Source organism: Sinohyriopsis cumingii, chromosome 18, assembly GCF_028554795.1.
Source record: "Sinohyriopsis cumingii isolate HCF-2022 chromosome 18, ASM2855479v2, whole genome shotgun sequence".
NCBI lineage: Eukaryota > Metazoa > Mollusca > Bivalvia > Unionida > Unionidae > Sinohyriopsis > Sinohyriopsis cumingii.
The window spans coordinates 47,830,086-47,850,124 of NC_142978.1; the positions used below are offsets into that span (position 1 = coordinate 47,830,086).

Consider the following 20,039-nt stretch of genomic DNA (forward strand, 5'->3'; position numbering starts at 1 on the left):
TTCTCATTAGATAACGAATGTGGCGTGTGTTTGGATAGTCATCAAAAACAGGGCTTGGATTGTAGGGGTGCGTGATGGATGGTTATCAAAATGTGGGTGCAAGATTGCATATATAGTGGGTTTGGATTTTAGCTATTCTAACCTCACCACTATCGTTGTGCCCTCAAGACTCCCATCTTGTTAATCTATTGACAAATGCTAATTCCCGCAGTGCCCCGCAAGAGTTAAAAATGAATAGGACAAGAAACGAACTTGACTTTTGGAATGATTTCCCACTGTGCCCACAAGCGATTCCCATATGTTAAGCTATGAGCATTTTTAGCATAAGATTTCCAGTTGTGGTCAATACAAACTGCCACATATTAATCAACGTCGTACAGATTCTCATTGTGTTGCCAAAACAATGATACAACCTTTATCATAAACTCTTAGCAATGTTGTTTTCCATGACCAGAAGGAAATAGAGAGAGAAGAAAAAGAAGTTCAGACTCTCTTAGAAAAGGTGTCACTCATAACGGTGTAGATACGGCAACATTCTCGGGAATATGGCAAGCGGAGGTACGGGATACTGGAATGAGAGACAGACTCTTCTGATTCTGAACGAGCGAATTCATTTTATTTAAATAATTGATATATATAATACTACATTATAGAAATACATCGATAAAGCCTTTATATTTAAAATACACAAAATACATATAAGATTACACTTTTCCTTCGAGCTTACCAACTTCATACTTTTATATAATTTCTGCATTTTAGAATATAATACAGATAGTTAAATCTTGATTAAGTTGATGAGAGCCAAAGAGTATAAAATTCAATAGCTGCGATTAATGCAACAATCATTTTGAAGGAATGTTTGTTACAAAATTTAAAATAAAATACTAATTTTGAAAAGGTTACTAAACATTATTCTCTATTACTCACAGAATATTTTATTTCCACATTAAATCTAAAAATGAAGTTGGTAACGAACTCGTCTTTTCCTATAATAATTACCATAAATATAAATGAATGTAAATTCTTAAAAACAATTAAACATTCCATTACATTATAATATAAAATAAAAGAACTCAGGAAAATGTTGCAAAAATATTAACTTCATCGTTAGAATCTCAAATATTAAAAAGTGCCTATTCTTTAAAGAAGTTTACCAACACAGTCGATTCTTACCAGGAACGAGAGACAGACTCTTCTTATTCTAAACGAGCGAATTAATTCTGCGCGAACCTACTCTTAATTTATACGCGTCTTGAACGCAACACACGGCCAAACATGGACATTCGTCACGAGACTAGTTTTCGCTCAGTTCGAATCAGAGCGAGGATGCCATCTCTTGTCTACTGAATCGCCGTGCCTGTGTACGTCATTAGACTTACAATTTTGTCACATCAGCTAATTACTCATTCAGAGGGAGTTTTTGGAATTCGTTAGTTCAACAACCTATACAACTTCCCGAGTGTAATTTTTGCTGACTTTTGGATACAAGAGAAATATATAGTGCAAAGGAGTTTTGCATTTGCTCATAAGAGCGCAATCGTTTTTAAAATAGTGTATAATTGTAATACAGAAATAAATGAAATTAATCTCAATATATTTTAGTAGAAAATTACTTTCAATATAATTTAATCAAAAGTTACTTTTAACACAATTTAGAGAAAATTTCAATCTTATTACTTTTAGTAAAAAAACGCTGTCCTAATACAACTACTCACGAGCTTAAATTGAACCCTTAGTTAATCTACGTCAGTTATACTGTAAGTATATACAGTTTTCGTCCTTTTACTCGTCAACGGTATCATCTAACTCACAGTGTATCCCCCAGGGGTGTAAAATTGAGGTTACAAAAAACCCATAGGTGTCAAAACTGGGGGTCAAATAAAAAATGTTGGGGTCAAAAATGTACTGACAAATTTCCATAAGACTCGTATTTTTCAGCTTCAAATAGGATATTGCAACTTGCACAACATACTCTCTCTCTCTCTCTCTCTCTCTCTCTCTCTCTCTCTCTCTCTCTCTCCAAACATACAAATACACCAACATGCACAATTAACAAACAAATGCATTGTCCATTCAAAAAATAATTTTATTAGTTCATTTTTCTTTTAAAGTCGTACTTTTAACAGTCTCCTCAACAATATTATAGCCCAACACATTACATATAAGCCAATACAAAAAGCCAAATAAATCGTATTAACCAAATGGGAGTTAATTTACTGCCTTTCATCAAATGTATGCTATCATAGGTTTCATTGTACTTCGTCCTAGAACACATTTATCTAAATATCAAGGAGGATACTGATTCATCTTCTTCCTAATAAGTTAAACTTGAACTTTAAGATCTTTCTTTTATTGCAGTAAAAGTGAAAAACCAACAAAATCTGCAATGACCCGGTGACTTTGTAATCCAAATAACGCATTTGTCTCTGCAAGTTTACTGATTTCTATGTTGTGTAATAATGTCTTAGGTTATAATGTGTTCTCAAGATATCGTATGGCGAACGAGGGCCTATTTTTAAAAATTCTAAAATCCTGTCACACCGATAATCATAATGAATATTATAGTCAAGGGAATAATTTTCTCCATTTTTCATTAAAGTTAGATCCACAGTTACTCTTTTGTGTTCTGCTTCTTTCACTTTCTTCGCTAATGTTTGTAGTGCATGACGTTTTAATCTGGCGATCACTTTCTAGTGCAACGAGGCTTAATGTTAAATATCTAGAACAGCTTGCTGAGCTCGATGGAAATCGCGAGAAGCTCGCGAGATTAGGGGAAGCTACTCCGTCATAACATTGCCTATGCTAGTCTGGTTCATTGTTTTATATGTTCCCTGCGTTACACTTTGCTATACGAATAGAGGAGCGCAAGGCAGGGAGCAAACAAAGCGGGGAACCAGTCAATGCCTATACGCGAAGCATGAACGATGCCATCTATTGTCCAATTCATTGGGTATTAAATAAATCATGATCATATTATGAAAATCCTTTGCGTCAAAAAACGCACGGTAACAAAATGTGTGCGTCAATTTTCTCCAGCGTGCGTCCCTGACGCACAAATGTGCGTAAAGGGAAACACTGCTCAGTCTAACTCGTATGTTTCTACTCTTCATATTCCGTTCATTCATTTATGCCTAGCGGCATCTTTCTGTCCATTTTATTGTACTCCGTAAAACATAATATTCATCTGAGGCACAGTGTATGCAAAATAAGACTGCCGTGCTAGAAATGCATTTTTAGCTTATATAAATAAGAAAAGAAAACAAAAGTCAAATAAACCATGGATTTTTGGTACGTAGACCAAAATACGCCTATCAGGAGCCCCTAGTTTATTCAAGCTGAAGGCACAGAGAAACCGCCCCCAGATATTTAGGAACTCCTCCATTTCACATGCCATGTAATACGATATAATTTTAAATTACATCCATCTCACCGATTTGATGTTAAACTTCCATTTACTGAAAATCAATCATCAGCACACGGTCATACTTGAATAAATAGATAGACTAGATAAAGCAGGTGTGTTCAGTTGCTTACGCTTCTTATCACCGTTAAGGTTACAATGGTGTGTGCTTCATTACATGATGTATATCTTGTCAAATATCTTGACAAATTATGCAAGGCTTACTTCATATTCTCCTGACGAAGGTTTTTCTTTACTTTTTATATTTTCTTATCTGCTTTAGATGTCTAAATTCCTGAAACAGTAATAAAGAATTTGCTGCTCTCGAATTTCTAATATATTTACAATATTATTTTTGTTATTATTATTAGTATTATTATTATTGTTTTTGAAAAAGCGTTCTCCTATGTGTATTGATGATAATCTTTATAAAGTCTTTAAGTTTACATAATATTTTTCTCGTATTTCGTGCAGTTGGGATTATTGGATTTGTTATGTATATCTAGCAATGATGTATACGCATAGGGTCTTTTTTAATATGTTGAGAACGTAAAATTGCATAGGCTCTTTAAATAGACGCTTTACGTTAGCGTTGACACATACTATATACTAATATTAGTAAATATGTTGACGGGTTTCGCGCTGTTTTTCTTTGATCATGTCGGTCAAGTGGGTTTTTAGAAGAATTGTGCTGTTTACTAATAGGTGGGTTAGATCATGAGAGTTTTTATGCGATATTGGAGATTTATAATTGGTCATATCGTTGTGGTTCTAATATGCGTGCTGGGGCCTTTCGTATGCACATAAATGGCTCAAACGGTTTTCTAATTCATGTTTCTTGTGTTCTTATTGTAACACTATGTCTGCAGACATTTAAATTGTATTTAGATATTATTTGGGAGGAAACCATTTTGTTGATTATTAATTGGAAATAGAAAGTGGACTATGATATTATTTGGAACTATTGTGAATTTTTAAACTGTTTATTAAGCTTTACAAAACGTGTTGTCTTTGCTTCTTTCTGTTATTTAGTATATGACTGTAGAATCGCAACAGGTTCTTAAACCAATTAGCATTTTACCATATATTTTCTTCATTTTTGGTTCCTGTAACTATGCGCCTTTTAAGATTATTGAGAATTTTTATTATTATTTCCATTTTCCGATTAATCTTTACCGCCATCTTGCATCTTATTCCTATAAGTTTTTTGTAAAAAGATTTTGTCTTTATATAGGACAATGAAATATATGACTATTGAGTAGGGTCAGCCAGAATGTCTTTTTGATGTTCACTAGGGCATCTTGCTTAGTTGAAGTCCACTAGGGCTTCTTGTCTGTTTTTGTGAAATTGATTTTCCCGCAAGGAAACCAGACGTCATTACTTAGAACACATCTGTCATCTGATTAATATGTTGGTTATATAGGTTCTTTTTGTCACTGCGCGTATATGCAATGTCTCATTAGCTGAAATGAGGGTATTGTCCTTGTCGACACATAAATTGTTAATTATAAACACAGTCACTAGTACTTATCAAGAGTGTTTGCGATTGGCAACGGTAATGTCTATTATAAATAAAAGACTATTAAACAGCTGACGAAAACACTATTCACACATTGCTGGAATGGTATGTCTGTTTCTCTGTTTTGAAGGCTCCTGGTCATTTAACACAACGATAGAGATATGAAACCCTTAATGTCATTTTAAACAAATAGTTGTTTTATTGTACATATTGTACATATTTTTCACATAGTACATGAGTAGAATGCCATATACATGAAAATGGCTTGAAACTGATGCCTTCATTTGGAAATAAATACAATTTTTACACGTATGTCAAATAAGCTTACTTATATATTAAAAACATCATTCAAAGCTTTTTCATTGTTAAAAATATCGGGACTCCAAGGTTCTTCGCCAAAGCCTCCTGAAATGCAAAATAAATGTTTTTGTATAAAAAAATCTTATTAATTCTGATCAAACAGAAATGTGACCTACATTTGCAAACCAAAAGCCGATACACAATGACAGAAATTTAAATGCTAAACATTAGAGACTGAACCTTTAATTCATGCAAAATGAAGTTTATATGCCAAATTCAGCAATACAAAATATACTGGAATGGTATCTTGCAATTTGCGACAATGTCATAGCTGCTTACAACTTACGGGAAGGGAAATAAAAACATGTTCACGATAAACACAATTAACACACATGTGTAAAGTATATGTCTATACCTAGAATATAATAGAGGTGGGTGTAATTTAAATGATATAAAGAAAAACCCAAAATCAAAAGGTTGTTCAAATTTAAAATGAATAGCTTACAAGGAATTGCATGAATATCCCCTTTTAGAATCCAAAAGATTAATAATATTACTTCATTTTAAATGTATCTGTTCGCCTTACATGTTTATCTCTTTTATCTTGATTTCCTCGATTTTGAACTTTCCAACTTGATTTTTTAGTTCAATTAAAGTTGGCTCATAAAATAAAAGTTACCGACTGCTTTATCGCTTCCTCACAATACTCGATTCCCCCATTTTTTTCGACGCTTTGAAGGTGGGACCGTGCTCGATCACCTGGGATTAAAACTCTATCACCTGGATCAGCCTGTTTAACATTGAGAAATTAGGAATGGCTTCGTTACATGTTTCTGTCCAAACAATTTAATTAATATGATTGGCTTCAATCCACTACCTGATCGGATAACAATACACCTTACAATTTCTCAATAGAACATACCATGCCTTCAAGAGCAAGTCAATAATTACATTATCTATCTCAATTAAATGATAAAAAATTCAGCTATAGAACAAAGTTCAGTCTATGTGTCAAGGTTTCTCTCAAACTGATTTTAGACAGAGCTTTATACGTTTGATTTTGGACTGTTTCGGTGGCCTAAGTGGTTAGAGTGTTCGTCTCTGATACTAAACTACCACGCTCCTGACATCGTAGCGATATGACTTAATTTTTTTATATAAACTACGTTAAAAATACAAATCACACACACACACACACCTTAGATTTTCATCTTTGTATGAGAAGACTTTACTCTTTAAACCCAAATGGTACACATTTCTGAGGAGGGATATTTTACATTCACTGCATTTTCAAAGAATCGTATAGTTCTGTTCCCAGTCTTACTATGCAGTTAACTTGCGTATCATATCTTATATATCATATCTGACAATTTTCACCTTATTTTATCGTTCTTTTCACACCACAATGCCATGCATGGTTTACATTATTGAAACACACTTTGATAATATCGTAAGTTATATTTGTTTTGTCTATAATAACTGATACTGCCAATATAATACTGTCATGGACATTACTATCAGATTTTTTTAATACAAATTTATGTAACAAATGGTGACACTAATTTTAGGAGGATCTTTTCTTTCTTTTATATGCTTTGTAAAGAAGGTGTCTTGCAGATGGTTGCTTTCACTCGGAATGGTTCAACTTCTTACAGATCAAAGCAAATTGTTACTTTTATAATGATGAATTAAGTGCGCTTTACCCCCCCCCCCCCCGCGATTCTAATTAAACTCGTGGCTTTTGATTACGTGAAATGAAGTTAGAGTAGACTCATTTACAAGTGATAGTATGAGAAGTTATTACATCATAACAAATGGAAGTGGTGCTGCATAATGAAAGGTTAAATGGAAAACAACGTGGGGTCACGGGGGTGGATGGCAAAGCACTTTCATGACTACTGCAATGTGCAAGATGATATATCATCTCTTTTCTCGTGTAGGGATTTACATTTCTGATGAAATTGGAAATATTAAAGAAAAACTATTGCGATGATTCACATTTTGCTATTTAACGTGATCGCTTAATCAGAGCACGTGTATTGCTAGATTTACCCGCATCTACTATAACCCGAAGAGAAAGTGTTAGAGCAGAAAGATGCTTTCAATTGAAGAACAACGACACCAGCTTCAAATTCCTTTAAGAATTAGTATATATTTATCGTACTTTTAGTGTGCTTCTCGCCTAGTATATAAGGATGTATAATCACATTAGTATTGATTCATCTTGAAAATCAATGAGGGGAAAATGTGACACTGAAAATGCGACAATCTACCGTCTAGTATCGCGATCCTAGAAGCAGTTTGTGAAGGGAGGTAAATTCGGACCATCAACTCTCGTCGTGAAAGAAGAGCATTTAAACCATAAGTTATGACAACGTTACTGTATGTAGTATTGCAATATAGATTTAGAACAGTTTTTATCTTACTGGTTCTAAATTCCTGCAGGTATCAATTAGGTCTGTCAATCTGGCCTCGAAACCACTTTCAAATGCATTCGGATTAATGGCAATGAAACAGTGACCCTGTAAAGAAAGTCAACGGAACAATAATATCATTGGGATACCATCACATCATTTCATCTTGTCGTCAATAAATCATTTCGTTCTTGACAAAAATTGCAAATGGTCACAATCTATATTCTTATTGAACAGACTCCAAGAAGAAAGTTGTTGTTGTGTTGTTGTGGGGTTTAACGCCATTTTTCAGCACACGATAGGCTATACATGGCGGCCAGTATTAATGGTGGAGGAAGAACCTGGGAAAACCCCGGAAAGAACCACCGACCCACGAGAAGCTACTGGCAAGCTTTCTCACATACCCACATTGGCTGAATCCTAGACTCGAACCGCCGCAGACAGAGGTGAGATGGCAGTGATCCGTAACGAAGAGCGCTTTAGACCACTCGGCCACTCGGGGCCCCCAAGAAGAAAGTAAATATATTTATCTTTGCTTCTTTATTAGAGACAATCAAGATGAGATACTGCATATAGTAAATGTGTTTCGCTATCGTCAACAATTTGCGCTTTTTCCCACCAAACCGTTGAATATTTAGAGACTGTTGGATTTGTTTTCATTTTAATTTAGTATTTGCTCACCGGAGGAAAGAACTATTAATTTTTATCCAAGGTTAAATTATCGACTTTTCCTAAATCTAGATCTTTGACCCTGTTTGTGAATCTCCTTCGACGTCTGATTCCTTTAAAACGTTTTTCAATTTGCATACTTATTGATTTTGTTTTATGTGACTTACGTCTTGATGTTTTTTTTTTTCAGTTTTCTATCATAAACCTACTTTGTTTTCAAACGAACTAAAACATTCTCAACAGATTCTACATAACTTTTAGTGGGTGACAGGGAAGTTTGTTTTGATTCCAACCAGCCGAACTTAAACTGAGTTGTTCACCTTTCTTTGTGTCGATCAAATATTGGACTGGTATTAAACACTTCTCAAATGAAAGATTCTGACTTTAACTCAAAACTCAATCGCTAAAACCATAATTTCTCTAAGGCAACAAAACTTTCAAGAATGTTATGCCCAAAACCACGAATCTTGAAAACTATGGAGATATTTTATCTCGAAGTTTCGAGAAATTCCTCAGTATCAGTTTGTAAGTTTGATGAATTTAAACCCAGGCCATACTAAGACCAAATAGCTGGGATAAATTTATATTTTTATTTGTCATTTATGTGGCGTCATGATAGCAATATTAGACTAATTTCATGTAAATTGTATCAATCTAATGCTCATACTTAGTCACGGTTTATACTTTTAAGTTTGCCCTAATTAAGCTAGAGTTCTCACACCGGCCAAGACATCCACCTTTACATCGTATTACCCGCCATCTCTTTCTTCGTCTCTTCAGCATCCTCTTCAGCATCCTCCTCCAAACAATTATCTAACATTCGTGCATCTATCATTTGCCTTCTCCAGTTATGCAGACATGCTACTAATCACACATACAGCAAACAGCTCACAGACACATTTACCAGGTTAGCAAAGGTCTCTGTTGAACCCCAGCGCCGAACTTTTGTTCCGTAGTTTGCTCCACTAAGAACTGCACATAATATGTCTACCATCATGGCGAGACCGTATCCCTTGTAACCAGCTGGACAAAAATGAAATATCATTAACTTTTACTCGACACTCTTGCTTATGTGTAGATACGTTTCTTTACTGCGAGTTTTACGGGCATGCAATAAAATCTTAGCAAATTCTTACATCAGAAAGTTCTTCAATACAATACTAAGCACATCTTTTACTCTCTTGAGATCTGGAATCAAAAGTACATAAACCAGCTTCTGAGATAATTCCCATTGTAAGCAGCATCATTTATCCAGTACAAATAATAGAGATGAGGTGGTTTTTATCAGTCACGTATAGGGACATACTTCATAACTAAACGCTAAAAATTATAGGTGAAACTCGACCTGACTTAAAACTTATTGTCCACTAACAGTGGAAGACATTCTTCTTGCGTATATCGTCTTTAACTCTGTCCGATAGAATTTCGTGTATGTCTTCTCAATTAATTATATTTTAGATGATATGCCATCAGATTTTTTTTAATACAAATTTATGTAACAAATGGTGACACTAATTTTAAGAGGATCTTTTCTTTCTTTTATATGCTTTGTAAAGAAGGTGTCTTGCAGATGGTTGCTTTCACTCGGAATGGTTCAACTTCTTACAGATCAAAGCAAATTGTTACTTTTATATTTTCAAATCTTTCTACTGTAAATTAGGGATGTGCTGATGTACGTAAAACCCTATACAGGCATCCTTTCATATATATTTGCTACGACAGGCTTTTCATTGTCGCACAAGCATGTGACAATTAACCCTCGATTTCGTAGAAAAGGGATTTTCTACATACATGTGATTTCTTTGCCTCCTAACGGATACAAGGCTCCATCATCCAGAACTTCATCTGGGTCTGTCGTATCCTAAGAAATGAATACATCTTTGAATTTTAGAGCTGATTATGTAATTGAAACAACGGATATCAGTAGAAAAAACATCGGCATATTTCGGTATATCAGATGCATTTAGTTCATATACGGACACAAAAAGAAATATGTTTTCGGTCTCCTTTCGTTTTAGGATATGATTAATTTATTTATTGAAACGCCGGATATGACTTAAAGATTATTTTCAGTCATCATTGTTGATTATAACATAATACAAAACATTTGGAGGAAACCAATAATATTTTTGTCGTTTGCTATACGACAAAGCCAACAAGAAATTATTATTATCATTATTAAAAATTATTATCATTAGTGGTGGTAGTAGTGATTAGTGTGGCCTTATGGGTATTATTTTTTAATATGCTTACTCTTTACTACAATAATTATGATTAATATTACCTAATTAGTTAATTCGTTTTTAAATGGAGAGAGAGAGAGAGAGAGAGAGAGAGAGAGAGAGAGAGAGAGAGAAATAATCATGCAGGTTTATAAAGCTTCATGACTAACCCGACCAGATTCATCGACACCCCAACCATCTGGTATATTCTCGCCCTTCATTTTGGAAACCTGTACCTTTAAGAGAAACATGCTTGTTTAATGCTGTCACGGAATTGTATAAATTCTTTTATTTATTAAATACATGTACTCGGGTTTCGTTTTTTTGTATACAACGATACCCGAGGGTGATTTATGTATGTTGTGTTGTATTTCGAAATAGTGAGTTCGGTTCATCCTATGCCGCACGTGCGAAGTGCTTTCGATGGGAAGAACCGAATGCCTTCAGTGCACAGACCATATCTGTGTAAAAACACCTCACCGTAGGTAATGCTCTTTACATTACGGATAGTCTTGTCAGTCAACGGTCTATTATAAGGACTTGCACATCTTCAGCTGTAGAGGTATGTAAGTTTATTAATTTATTGTATATAAGATATAACTATTGTACTACATCGTTTATGTTCGTATGTTTGCTATGTAGCTTTGGTTTACACAGTATAATGCACATATTTCTATTCTTGTTTGCGACTTAGCAAGGGATTTATATTAGTAATATAAGCCTATGTTTTTAAGAAATGTTTAGTACAGTAGGATTCTTATCAAGCAGGGTTAGGTTTACTTCTGAGTCTGTTATTTTGTAATTATTGTGCCGATAATGTAGTCGGTATAACTTACTGTGTATAACGTCATTACGCTTTTTATGCCTGTGTCATGTATAGTAAAGGGTACTGGATATATTTTCAGCTGTTCAGAGTGTCCGGAGTGTGTGGAGCTCCGTAGAGCTGTCTGGAGTGTCCTGAGTATCTAGGGTGTCTAGTGTGTCTAGAGTGACCAGAGTGACCCGAGCGTTCAAAGTTATCAGTGATCGGGGTCGACGTGGTGCAAGCTGTAAAGTCAACTACAGGAATTAACCGTAGCAGCTATGAAGCTGAACTGTAGCAGCCGTGGAGCTAAGTAAAGTGTGCTGATGACGGAGTGTATCTCCTTATATATGCGCAATTATGCGTTGGGTAATTTTGGGGCTCGTAAATCCCATTGCATCTTTCGGGACTGTGAAGATAAGTTGTACGTCTGTCTTTTTTGTCATCATAATTTCACTGAGTGAATTCATTTTACTAAATTAGTAAAATTTTACATTGTTTACTAGCTGAGTAAACTATATCCATCTTTCATTGTCAAAACGTTGTGAACCATTCACCCGACGTCTTTGTATTTGCTAAGTAATTTATTTGTATTCTTCATTATTAAGTCTGTGCGTTCTTATGTTAATTATATCCAATATTTGGATTATATATACACGCTCATATTCATAATTAATTTCTCATTCAAAACATTCATTATTAAGCATTATATTTATATCATCGCCAAAAGTGTTATGTTGTGAATCCGGAAATCCCATCCAGTTATCTAGTTACAAATGCTGTTCAGGACTGACAAGCAAGTAAATATATAAGTAAACCTATACGAGAATTAAATATTTTAAACCCATTGCTGCAAAGTAAAACGTGTTTGCTTAGAGGCAGATTAATCGCGGGAAAAGTCGAGAATTATCGAGATTAATGGGGTAAAATGTGATTGAAGTGAACTTACTATTACAATTAATTGTTACAACTAGCGGTTTATTGCGTAAATGTGTGTGTGTGTGTGTGTGTGTGTGTGTGTGTGTGTGTGTGTGTGTGATTTGGATTTTTAATGTAGCTTTAACGATATTCAGTCATATTGCTACTATGTCTGCAGTGTGACAGTTTTTAGTGATGTCTAGCACTGGGGCCTCATGCTGCAAACATGTAGCATGATGTCCTACCCAATCGCATTATCCTGACACCTGTCCGACTAGTCCTAACATTAACCTCTTAATGCTGAGCGCCAAGCGAGGTAGTTGTTAGTACCATTTTTGTAAGTCTTTGGTATGACTCGGCCGGGGATCGAACCCACGACTTCCCGCATCCGAGCGGACGCTCTAACCACTAGGCCACCGGAACGGTGATGTATTGCGTAAATAAAACAAAGCGTAGAAAATAGATTATTGTTTCTTTAATTATTTAAAGAGTTCTTTGACCATAAACAAATAACGCCGCCTTTACCTTTCCTATAGATACTGCCGATGTTGCCATGTCCAGTACAACGTTATCACCATTCTCTGCTGACGCTCCAACACTGATAGGATTTGTACCAAGTGTCATCTGTCAAGTTAAACAAAATATATTTTTCTTCACTTGACATTGCTACCTGCTTGATCTTTTAGTGTGATAAAGTTTATAACATTTTGTACAAGCAACATTAAAAGTTAACTGATAGTCCTTCTAGTGCATGAAGAACTTAAATAAATAGTATTAATTTGGTTTCACACAGTTTGAGACGGAGTTAACATTAATTAACATTTTTCAATCTAACCAGGAATTCACATTAACCTTAGCAATAGTATTTTCCCATATCTTTTATTAAAATAGGTTCTTGATTAAATTGTAAAAGATTTACCTTTCTTGCTCTTGTTGGCACAATGGCTGGTGAGGTATTTGTCATGGCTATACCCTACAGTAAGGAACATTGATGCAATTACATGACATGATTATTCGAAGTTCAAATACTCTCTTAAAATAAAGTTCATTGTAAAATAACGATAGCTAATTTTAAAAGAACAGTATAGTAGATACTTTGATAAATCGGTACATATTATTGGTGATTGCACAAACTTTACATGCATGCATACATGCATACCATTATGATAAAATATTTTGTAATCACATTTGGTTCTAATGTTTGTTTTTTCTCCGCAAACAAAGGATGGAAGACAGTAATGTGATAACAATTATATTGGAGGAAAAGCAGTTAAATTGTTAGAACATATATACTAATGAATAGAAGAAACAGAACTTATAAACCCTCATCTGCTTTAAAAGGTAGCTCTGATTGTGGCGTTGATACGAACATTTTAGCAAAATGGGAAGTGTAGTTGTCGTAACAAAAGCTTAACGTGCGAATATAAACTCATGATACAATGACACTAAAAGAACTAATACAAAAAAAAACCAAATGGATCATATTCTCTAGGTTCACATTGAACTCAATTAAGTGTTATTTTAAGTAATATTGTAAAAATTGAAAACTCTACCACAAGACCTTGTTTCATTGCCTGGAGACTGTAAGCACCCGCTATACCAAAGTGATTGGACCCTGTAAAAAAAAATAATATATATATATATATATATATATATATATATATATATATATATATATATATATATATATATATATATATATATGATTGTCTACTTGTTATGTTAATGTCAATCGACTGTTATGTTTCCATCGTTTACAAACACCAGAACAGTGTATTCTTTCTTTCCTGGTCCCTTAGGTTGTATATCTCTAAGACGCGCTGTATTTCGTTCACACTGAAATATGTTGGCATTAAATTCAACTATGTTAGAACCCTAAAAGAAACAGTTCGACTAGATGTCAAATTTGCTAAAACTGTAGGTTACCAAAAAATGTTCACACATGGAGAACCACAAAGACTTTTCTGATCGATCGAGCCCATGACACTTCAGCTGGACCAGATCATATAGTTCTGAAACATTTTCCTACAGCACTCAATAACATACTAAAAAATTTTCAATAAAATTTAAAAACATCGATGAGAAAGCAATGATGCCAGTACCAGAACTTTACTGATCCTTCAAGCTATGGTCAGTTATCACAAACAAACTGTAATTGCAAAACCATGGATCGAATGATAAATGACGCACCTAGTCCAACAAATCACTATCATACGATGAATGTGGATTCAGGCGTCAGAAGACCATAATAGACCATCTTGTCAGACTTGAAGCAGCTACCAGGGAAACGTACTAATGGAAATTAATTAAGGAACATAAATATAAAAAATATATATTTCCCGTCTTTTTTCTACTTGTAAAAGTTGATAGCACCGCATGGAAATACGACATAATCAATGACCTATTCAATCGGTATCATATTGGCCGTCTACCTAACCGTATCTCCAAGATTTGGACTGATGGAAACTTTAGAGTTAATGTAGGCATCATTATTCCTTGAAGCTGTCCTTAAAATATGTGTGAATTACTTTAATCCAGGAAATGATTGCTCATTATATGTGGTTGACGTTTTGATCTACTTACAGATTAACGTATATGCATACTATAGCAACAGTGCAAAAATAAACGTTTTCAATTTTTTGAAATATTACACCATTTGAATGCCTTTCCACCGATGACAGCAAATTAATGAAAAACCTCCAAGACCAAAAAAGTAGACTGCATCGGCGTATCTGTGGAAACGGCTCTCGAAACTCATTTCCGCGGCATATAATAGCCAATATCGTAGTAAGATTGCCGTTAACATTAGCAAAAGCAAAAGAAACAAACATTATTTGGAAGGATTCATTTTCCTAAAGATTTTGAGCAATTAAATGTTACATTTTTGGAACTTTATTCGTCATTATCTAAAGATGACGGATTTTTGTTCTTCGATACCGTTAAATGATAATCCGTAGAGTAAGATACTGTATATTCCATCAAAACTTTAAAGACGTATTGCCATATTATAATTGTTTCCATGTTCCCAGCTTGAATTTCAACAAAAAAAATCTTCTCTTCATTCAGTCTATGTCAAACATTGTTTTGACACGGCATTCGTCTTTCATTCTGCATTTCAACGTTTTATATCTACGTCAATTTATATTCTGTCACATTATGCCGCCGTCACAATATCCTTTCGTCACTCGAGTTTGTGACACATTATACCTCGTCATCCATTATCAGATGTGCTTTTGGTGTCCAGAGGCTTTTGGACGCATTATCAAGAGTTTCGTCTCGACCGCAAACGTTTCTTGGTGGCTTTTGATGCTTATTTACTAACTCTGAACAGTTTCGTTTCTAAAAGATTTCAGGTGAATCAAATTTGTTATCGCTGTCTTTCAGCGAGCTTCGACATTATCCTTTCGTTGGTATTTTCTTAGACACTGATCTCATCTGTGTCAGTTTGACAAAGGCCAAAGGTTTAAAACTTTAGTAGATCCGAAAGAAACTTACGTTTAATACAACAAATTACCTCTAGCTGAGACGAAGCCAATTCCAACTTCCAGTGCTTTTCGAATAGCTATGTCCATACAGAAACTTCCCACCACAGGTCCTGCAGGTAAAAAAGCTTTCTGTGATAAACCTATTGGCATATATCTTGTTTTCAAATGCTTGGTAAGCATAGCTAGACTCCTATTGATATATATCTTGTTTTGAAGTGTTTGGTATGCATACGTTAAGCAACGTATATGAAAATTTAAAGACAGGTGACTAGTAATAATGCCAAAAGTCTGTATCAGAAATTAGCACGAAAACTCGGGTAGAACAGTTTCAAGCACTATTTGCACCTGGCTTCCATCATTGAACAACATTATATTTCTCTAACCTGTAAGAACTTATGAATGTGGCGAAATATTTTCATTATATGTTGTAGTAACATGTCGATTAGATAATATCGATTAAGGTTTCTTTCAAAATGAAAGCATAGATGATTAACTTAGTTATGACAACGTGTGTGCAAACACATATATACACTTACAATACCGATAACTGTACAAAAACATATCGTATTTGTAAACATTGTCACCTCATTGTGAAATAATGTTCTATACACAATTAGAATTTGAACGATTGAATCAGTTTTTCTTGAGCAATATATAGAATTAGTCAATTACAAGTAGACTAGATCAATTAATCATTTGTAACGTTGTCATTGTCATACATCATGTATTAAACATATTTTGCAAAGTAATTTAATGGAATGAATAAATGAAGATAATGTAGTTGATTGTTTAAAAACTTTTTATTATGTGCACACAAAAATAATAAATATTTTATGTTGCTTACCCAAGAGTTTGTTGCCATCTACAAGCGCAATGGCAGGAGTCTCCTTCAAAATTGTTGGTATCCCTGAGCCTTTGGCTATATCATGTTTTAAATCGTGGACATACAGTGCTAAAATGTTGCTCCGAAGAGTAATCATTAAAATGCATTAGAAAGTTTTCATCACATAATTCATCAATAAATTGGCTAAGAATATCTGAGACACGTATTAACACAACCATCGACAAGGATATGTTGGCATACATTTTTTTTAAACAGAAAGAATAATATCAGCCATGATTTGTTGATACTGTACTATCTTAGTAAATCACTTAAATGAATGGCCAGGTTTATATGCCCGTTTCTGAATATAAAATAATGATAGTTTCTCAGTTTTCTTTTTCAACGAAAATGCTGATAAAATTATTCATTACTTTTGACTAGTTATTCTTTGTATGCTCAATGATTTGATTTACTATCCATTTCTTCATTTTGTATTGGCAGACACTGAGAAAGGAAACAAAACTTAAATGGTAACAACTTTCTAATCCCGTACCTTCTTCTGTAATGCTTTAGTGTCATATTAGCAATAACTGCATAATATGAAGAATAAAAATTCCAATTTGTAGTCCTTCAAACATTTGAGTTTACTGTGATAATCGAATAAACTTTCAGATTTGAAAAAAGTGTCGACGCCTTTGTTGAGTTCTATAAATAGTCCCTAAAAATAATAAATACATATTCGAGCATCTTCAGCTGTTACTGCAGAAGCTAATGACTCCAAGTAAAGATATGAGTGGCGAAGACTCACATGCTAGTAGAAGAAATGTGTCTTGTGGAAAACCCGCTTGTACATTTCTATCAATGAGGTGGAAAAAGAAGTAATAACAGACGTTCAGTATCGGATATTTTAGCAACACGCATCATGTTTAGAATTTGACTTTAAATTATTCCATTCTTTGTCGATAATTCACTTTTCTTTAATCTTCATACATTCGAATTACTTTGAAATGTTGTTATTTACACACCCCTAGAAATACAAAAAGCATTGAAGTACATGGACATTTTTGAACGAGGCAAACCTGAAGGTGTGATCCAGTGCAAACCGGACTGAATATCGCGTGCTGATACGTCACAATGAAAGCTGTGAATGGTGGAAGAAAAATCATAATAACTGTTATTTGTTGTGATAGACCCGACGTTATTTTTTTCTTTACTCACTTTAGTTCCCGGTCACCGTTGCAAAAATCCATAACAATCAGTAACAGTCTCATTTAAGTTTTTGATAGCTAAGGTGAGGGGCATTCAATAATCAGGATCGAATCGACCTTGGTTAGTCTATATCAATATTAAATTTAAAACAGCAATGAGTATTTAATTTACCTTGACCAAATGCCCAAGCATAACCGCGTTAATATACATGTTAACAACAAACACTGGATTATCAATGATCTATTTGATGGCATAAATTACAGCCGATGTTTGCAGAAATGCTATCCTTACATAAACCAGAGATGGAGGAATGAATATGAATTCGATATAAGTGGTAATCTTTCGTTACTGGAAATTAAATTTAATTAAGAGTCAAAGCTTACATATATACTCATTCTTTAGACCATTAACTGTTACTATGACTGCAGTCTATGCTATCTAATTAACAAACAAAAGGTTGCTAATGACATTCATACTTTTTAATTCAAACAAGTAGTATTGTTAAAACTCAATTCAGTTGCATTCCTTTCCTGTGCATTGTGTGTACTGCAGATGCGTTCAGCAGGGAACCAAACATCATGAATGTATTTTTGTTTATTTTCATTATTAATTTAGGTTTCACATGACATAAAGAACGGTTAGAACTACTGTTTAACAGAACTATTCAACAGCAGAGGCCTGGCATTGACTCTTATACAGTAGATTCCAAAACCACTTTGTTTGTTTAGACTCTTTGTGAACTTAGCTTACAATCAGAACCGGTTAACGATCGGGAATTTTATATATATTTCTACTTTGACTTGATCTGTACTTTTACCCTGCATTGCATTCAATAATTGGTTTTAGTTATTGCTCACAAAATAACTTTAAGTGTTTGCTCTTGGAAATAGGAAAACGATACTTTGTAAGAATCTTTGCATCGAAAACGTAAGACGAAGAAATGCAATGTTGTGATCTTGAACATTTACTGGATAATATTTTAACAACTACTGCAGATATTGAAATGAAACCTTAATTAGTTATATATCATAATTAGAGATATCATAGTCATGCCATCAGTCTCGAGGTTAAAGTCACAGCCCGGGAAAATATCAGTCAGTAATCCCTGTCCACGTGCAAGTATAATTTTTAAGCCGATTAAATTATTTTCATTCAACTTTAGGCTGATATATATTTGGACTAGATGGTGTCTAATTTATTCATATTCATGCCATCTGCCCGTAAGTCACTGGTCCTTATCTTTATCTAGATTGTCACCATGTTACCAATGAATATATTTTGACGAGACTTTATGGAGCGCCACACGTCACCATGCTGCTTGCAGGTCAAGGAAGTTGGTAGGAAAAAGGGCACGAGATGATCATATAATGTGCTGTGTCGTACGTTTGCTACTTAAAGCATGTATGTTGCATCACATATCACGGTTTTGGTGCCGTCTTCAAAAATAAGACTTTTAGTAGATTATTCTACATGCTATTACCATCAAACCATGTAACAACGATATAAATGTTTGGGTGCTTTCAATATATACATAATAGCTACCATTATAATGGAATTTTCATAAATGTTCTGTACACACATCTATAGTTACAACTTTGATCTGTCATCTGACCAATATTGCGCGTCGTCCGGCTCTTTTGTTAGATGAGGAAAGTCCAAAGTACATTGTAGTTTTAACCGTGATTTTCAGCCGTTTAAAAGAAAAACAGGCTATTGTCAACATTTTTGGACATTTCAAATCTAAGATTAAAAACACCACGCATAGTAAAATTGAAATTCGTTCGAACAGCTTTCCCCCTACTTAAGTGACAAATATATTATGTCGCTCGTTTCTTGTACAATACTATTCATGTAGTCTAGACGTGAAAGAGGAAAATACATGCAGGTATACTTCGTGACATCAAAATTACACACTCTCAGTTTTTGGCATTTTTCCTTGTTTCTGTTGTTCTTTCTTCTCATCGAAATAGTTTCAGATCAACTATTGACTTTTCCTACCTGGTTGCCTAACTATTTAGAAATTTTGCATTATTTTCTTAGTAGCTGCACTTGAATCATGCAACGTACTGTCCCGGTTATATTTCTAAGCTAGATGATGTCCGTGTAAAAGAACTATAGCTCATTTACTGCTAAATACCCAGCCTATTTGTTCACGCAGATACTCAGTGCAATGCAAACTTGCCATGTCGACAGCAATTTGATATGCATCAACTCCCAAGTGATTCGTTTGTAAAATATTCATATAATTTGGTTTCTCGGGTTAAGATTATATGTA

The 20,039-nt window shown here is 34.3% G+C and overlaps 1 protein-coding gene across 2 annotated transcripts; it reads right to left on the minus strand.

Annotated features, from left to right (window-relative positions):
* Positions 1–594: 594 nt before the first annotated feature.
* On the minus strand, positions 595–19,534 carry LOC149776574 (uncharacterized). 2 transcript variants are annotated; one of them, XM_089941048.1, is made up of 11 exons: positions 16,577–19,534; positions 15,762–15,842; positions 13,801–13,862; positions 13,167–13,220; positions 12,773–12,871; positions 10,698–10,763; positions 10,097–10,166; positions 9,210–9,328; positions 7,649–7,744; positions 5,902–6,012; positions 595–5,327 (listed from the first exon to the last, which is right to left on the minus strand). In XM_089941048.1, the coding sequence occupies exons 1-11, from the start codon at positions 16,710–16,712 to the stop codon at positions 5,271–5,273; spliced, it is 951 nt and encodes a 316-aa protein (XP_089797174.1). In that variant the 5' UTR covers positions 16,713–19,534; the 3' UTR covers positions 595–5,270. The 2 variants fall into 2 exon arrangements, with proteins under 2 accessions (XP_089797174.1, XP_089797175.1); XM_089941049.1 differs by lacking the exon at positions 7,649–7,744.
* Between the last annotated feature and the right edge of the window lie 505 nt (positions 19,535–20,039).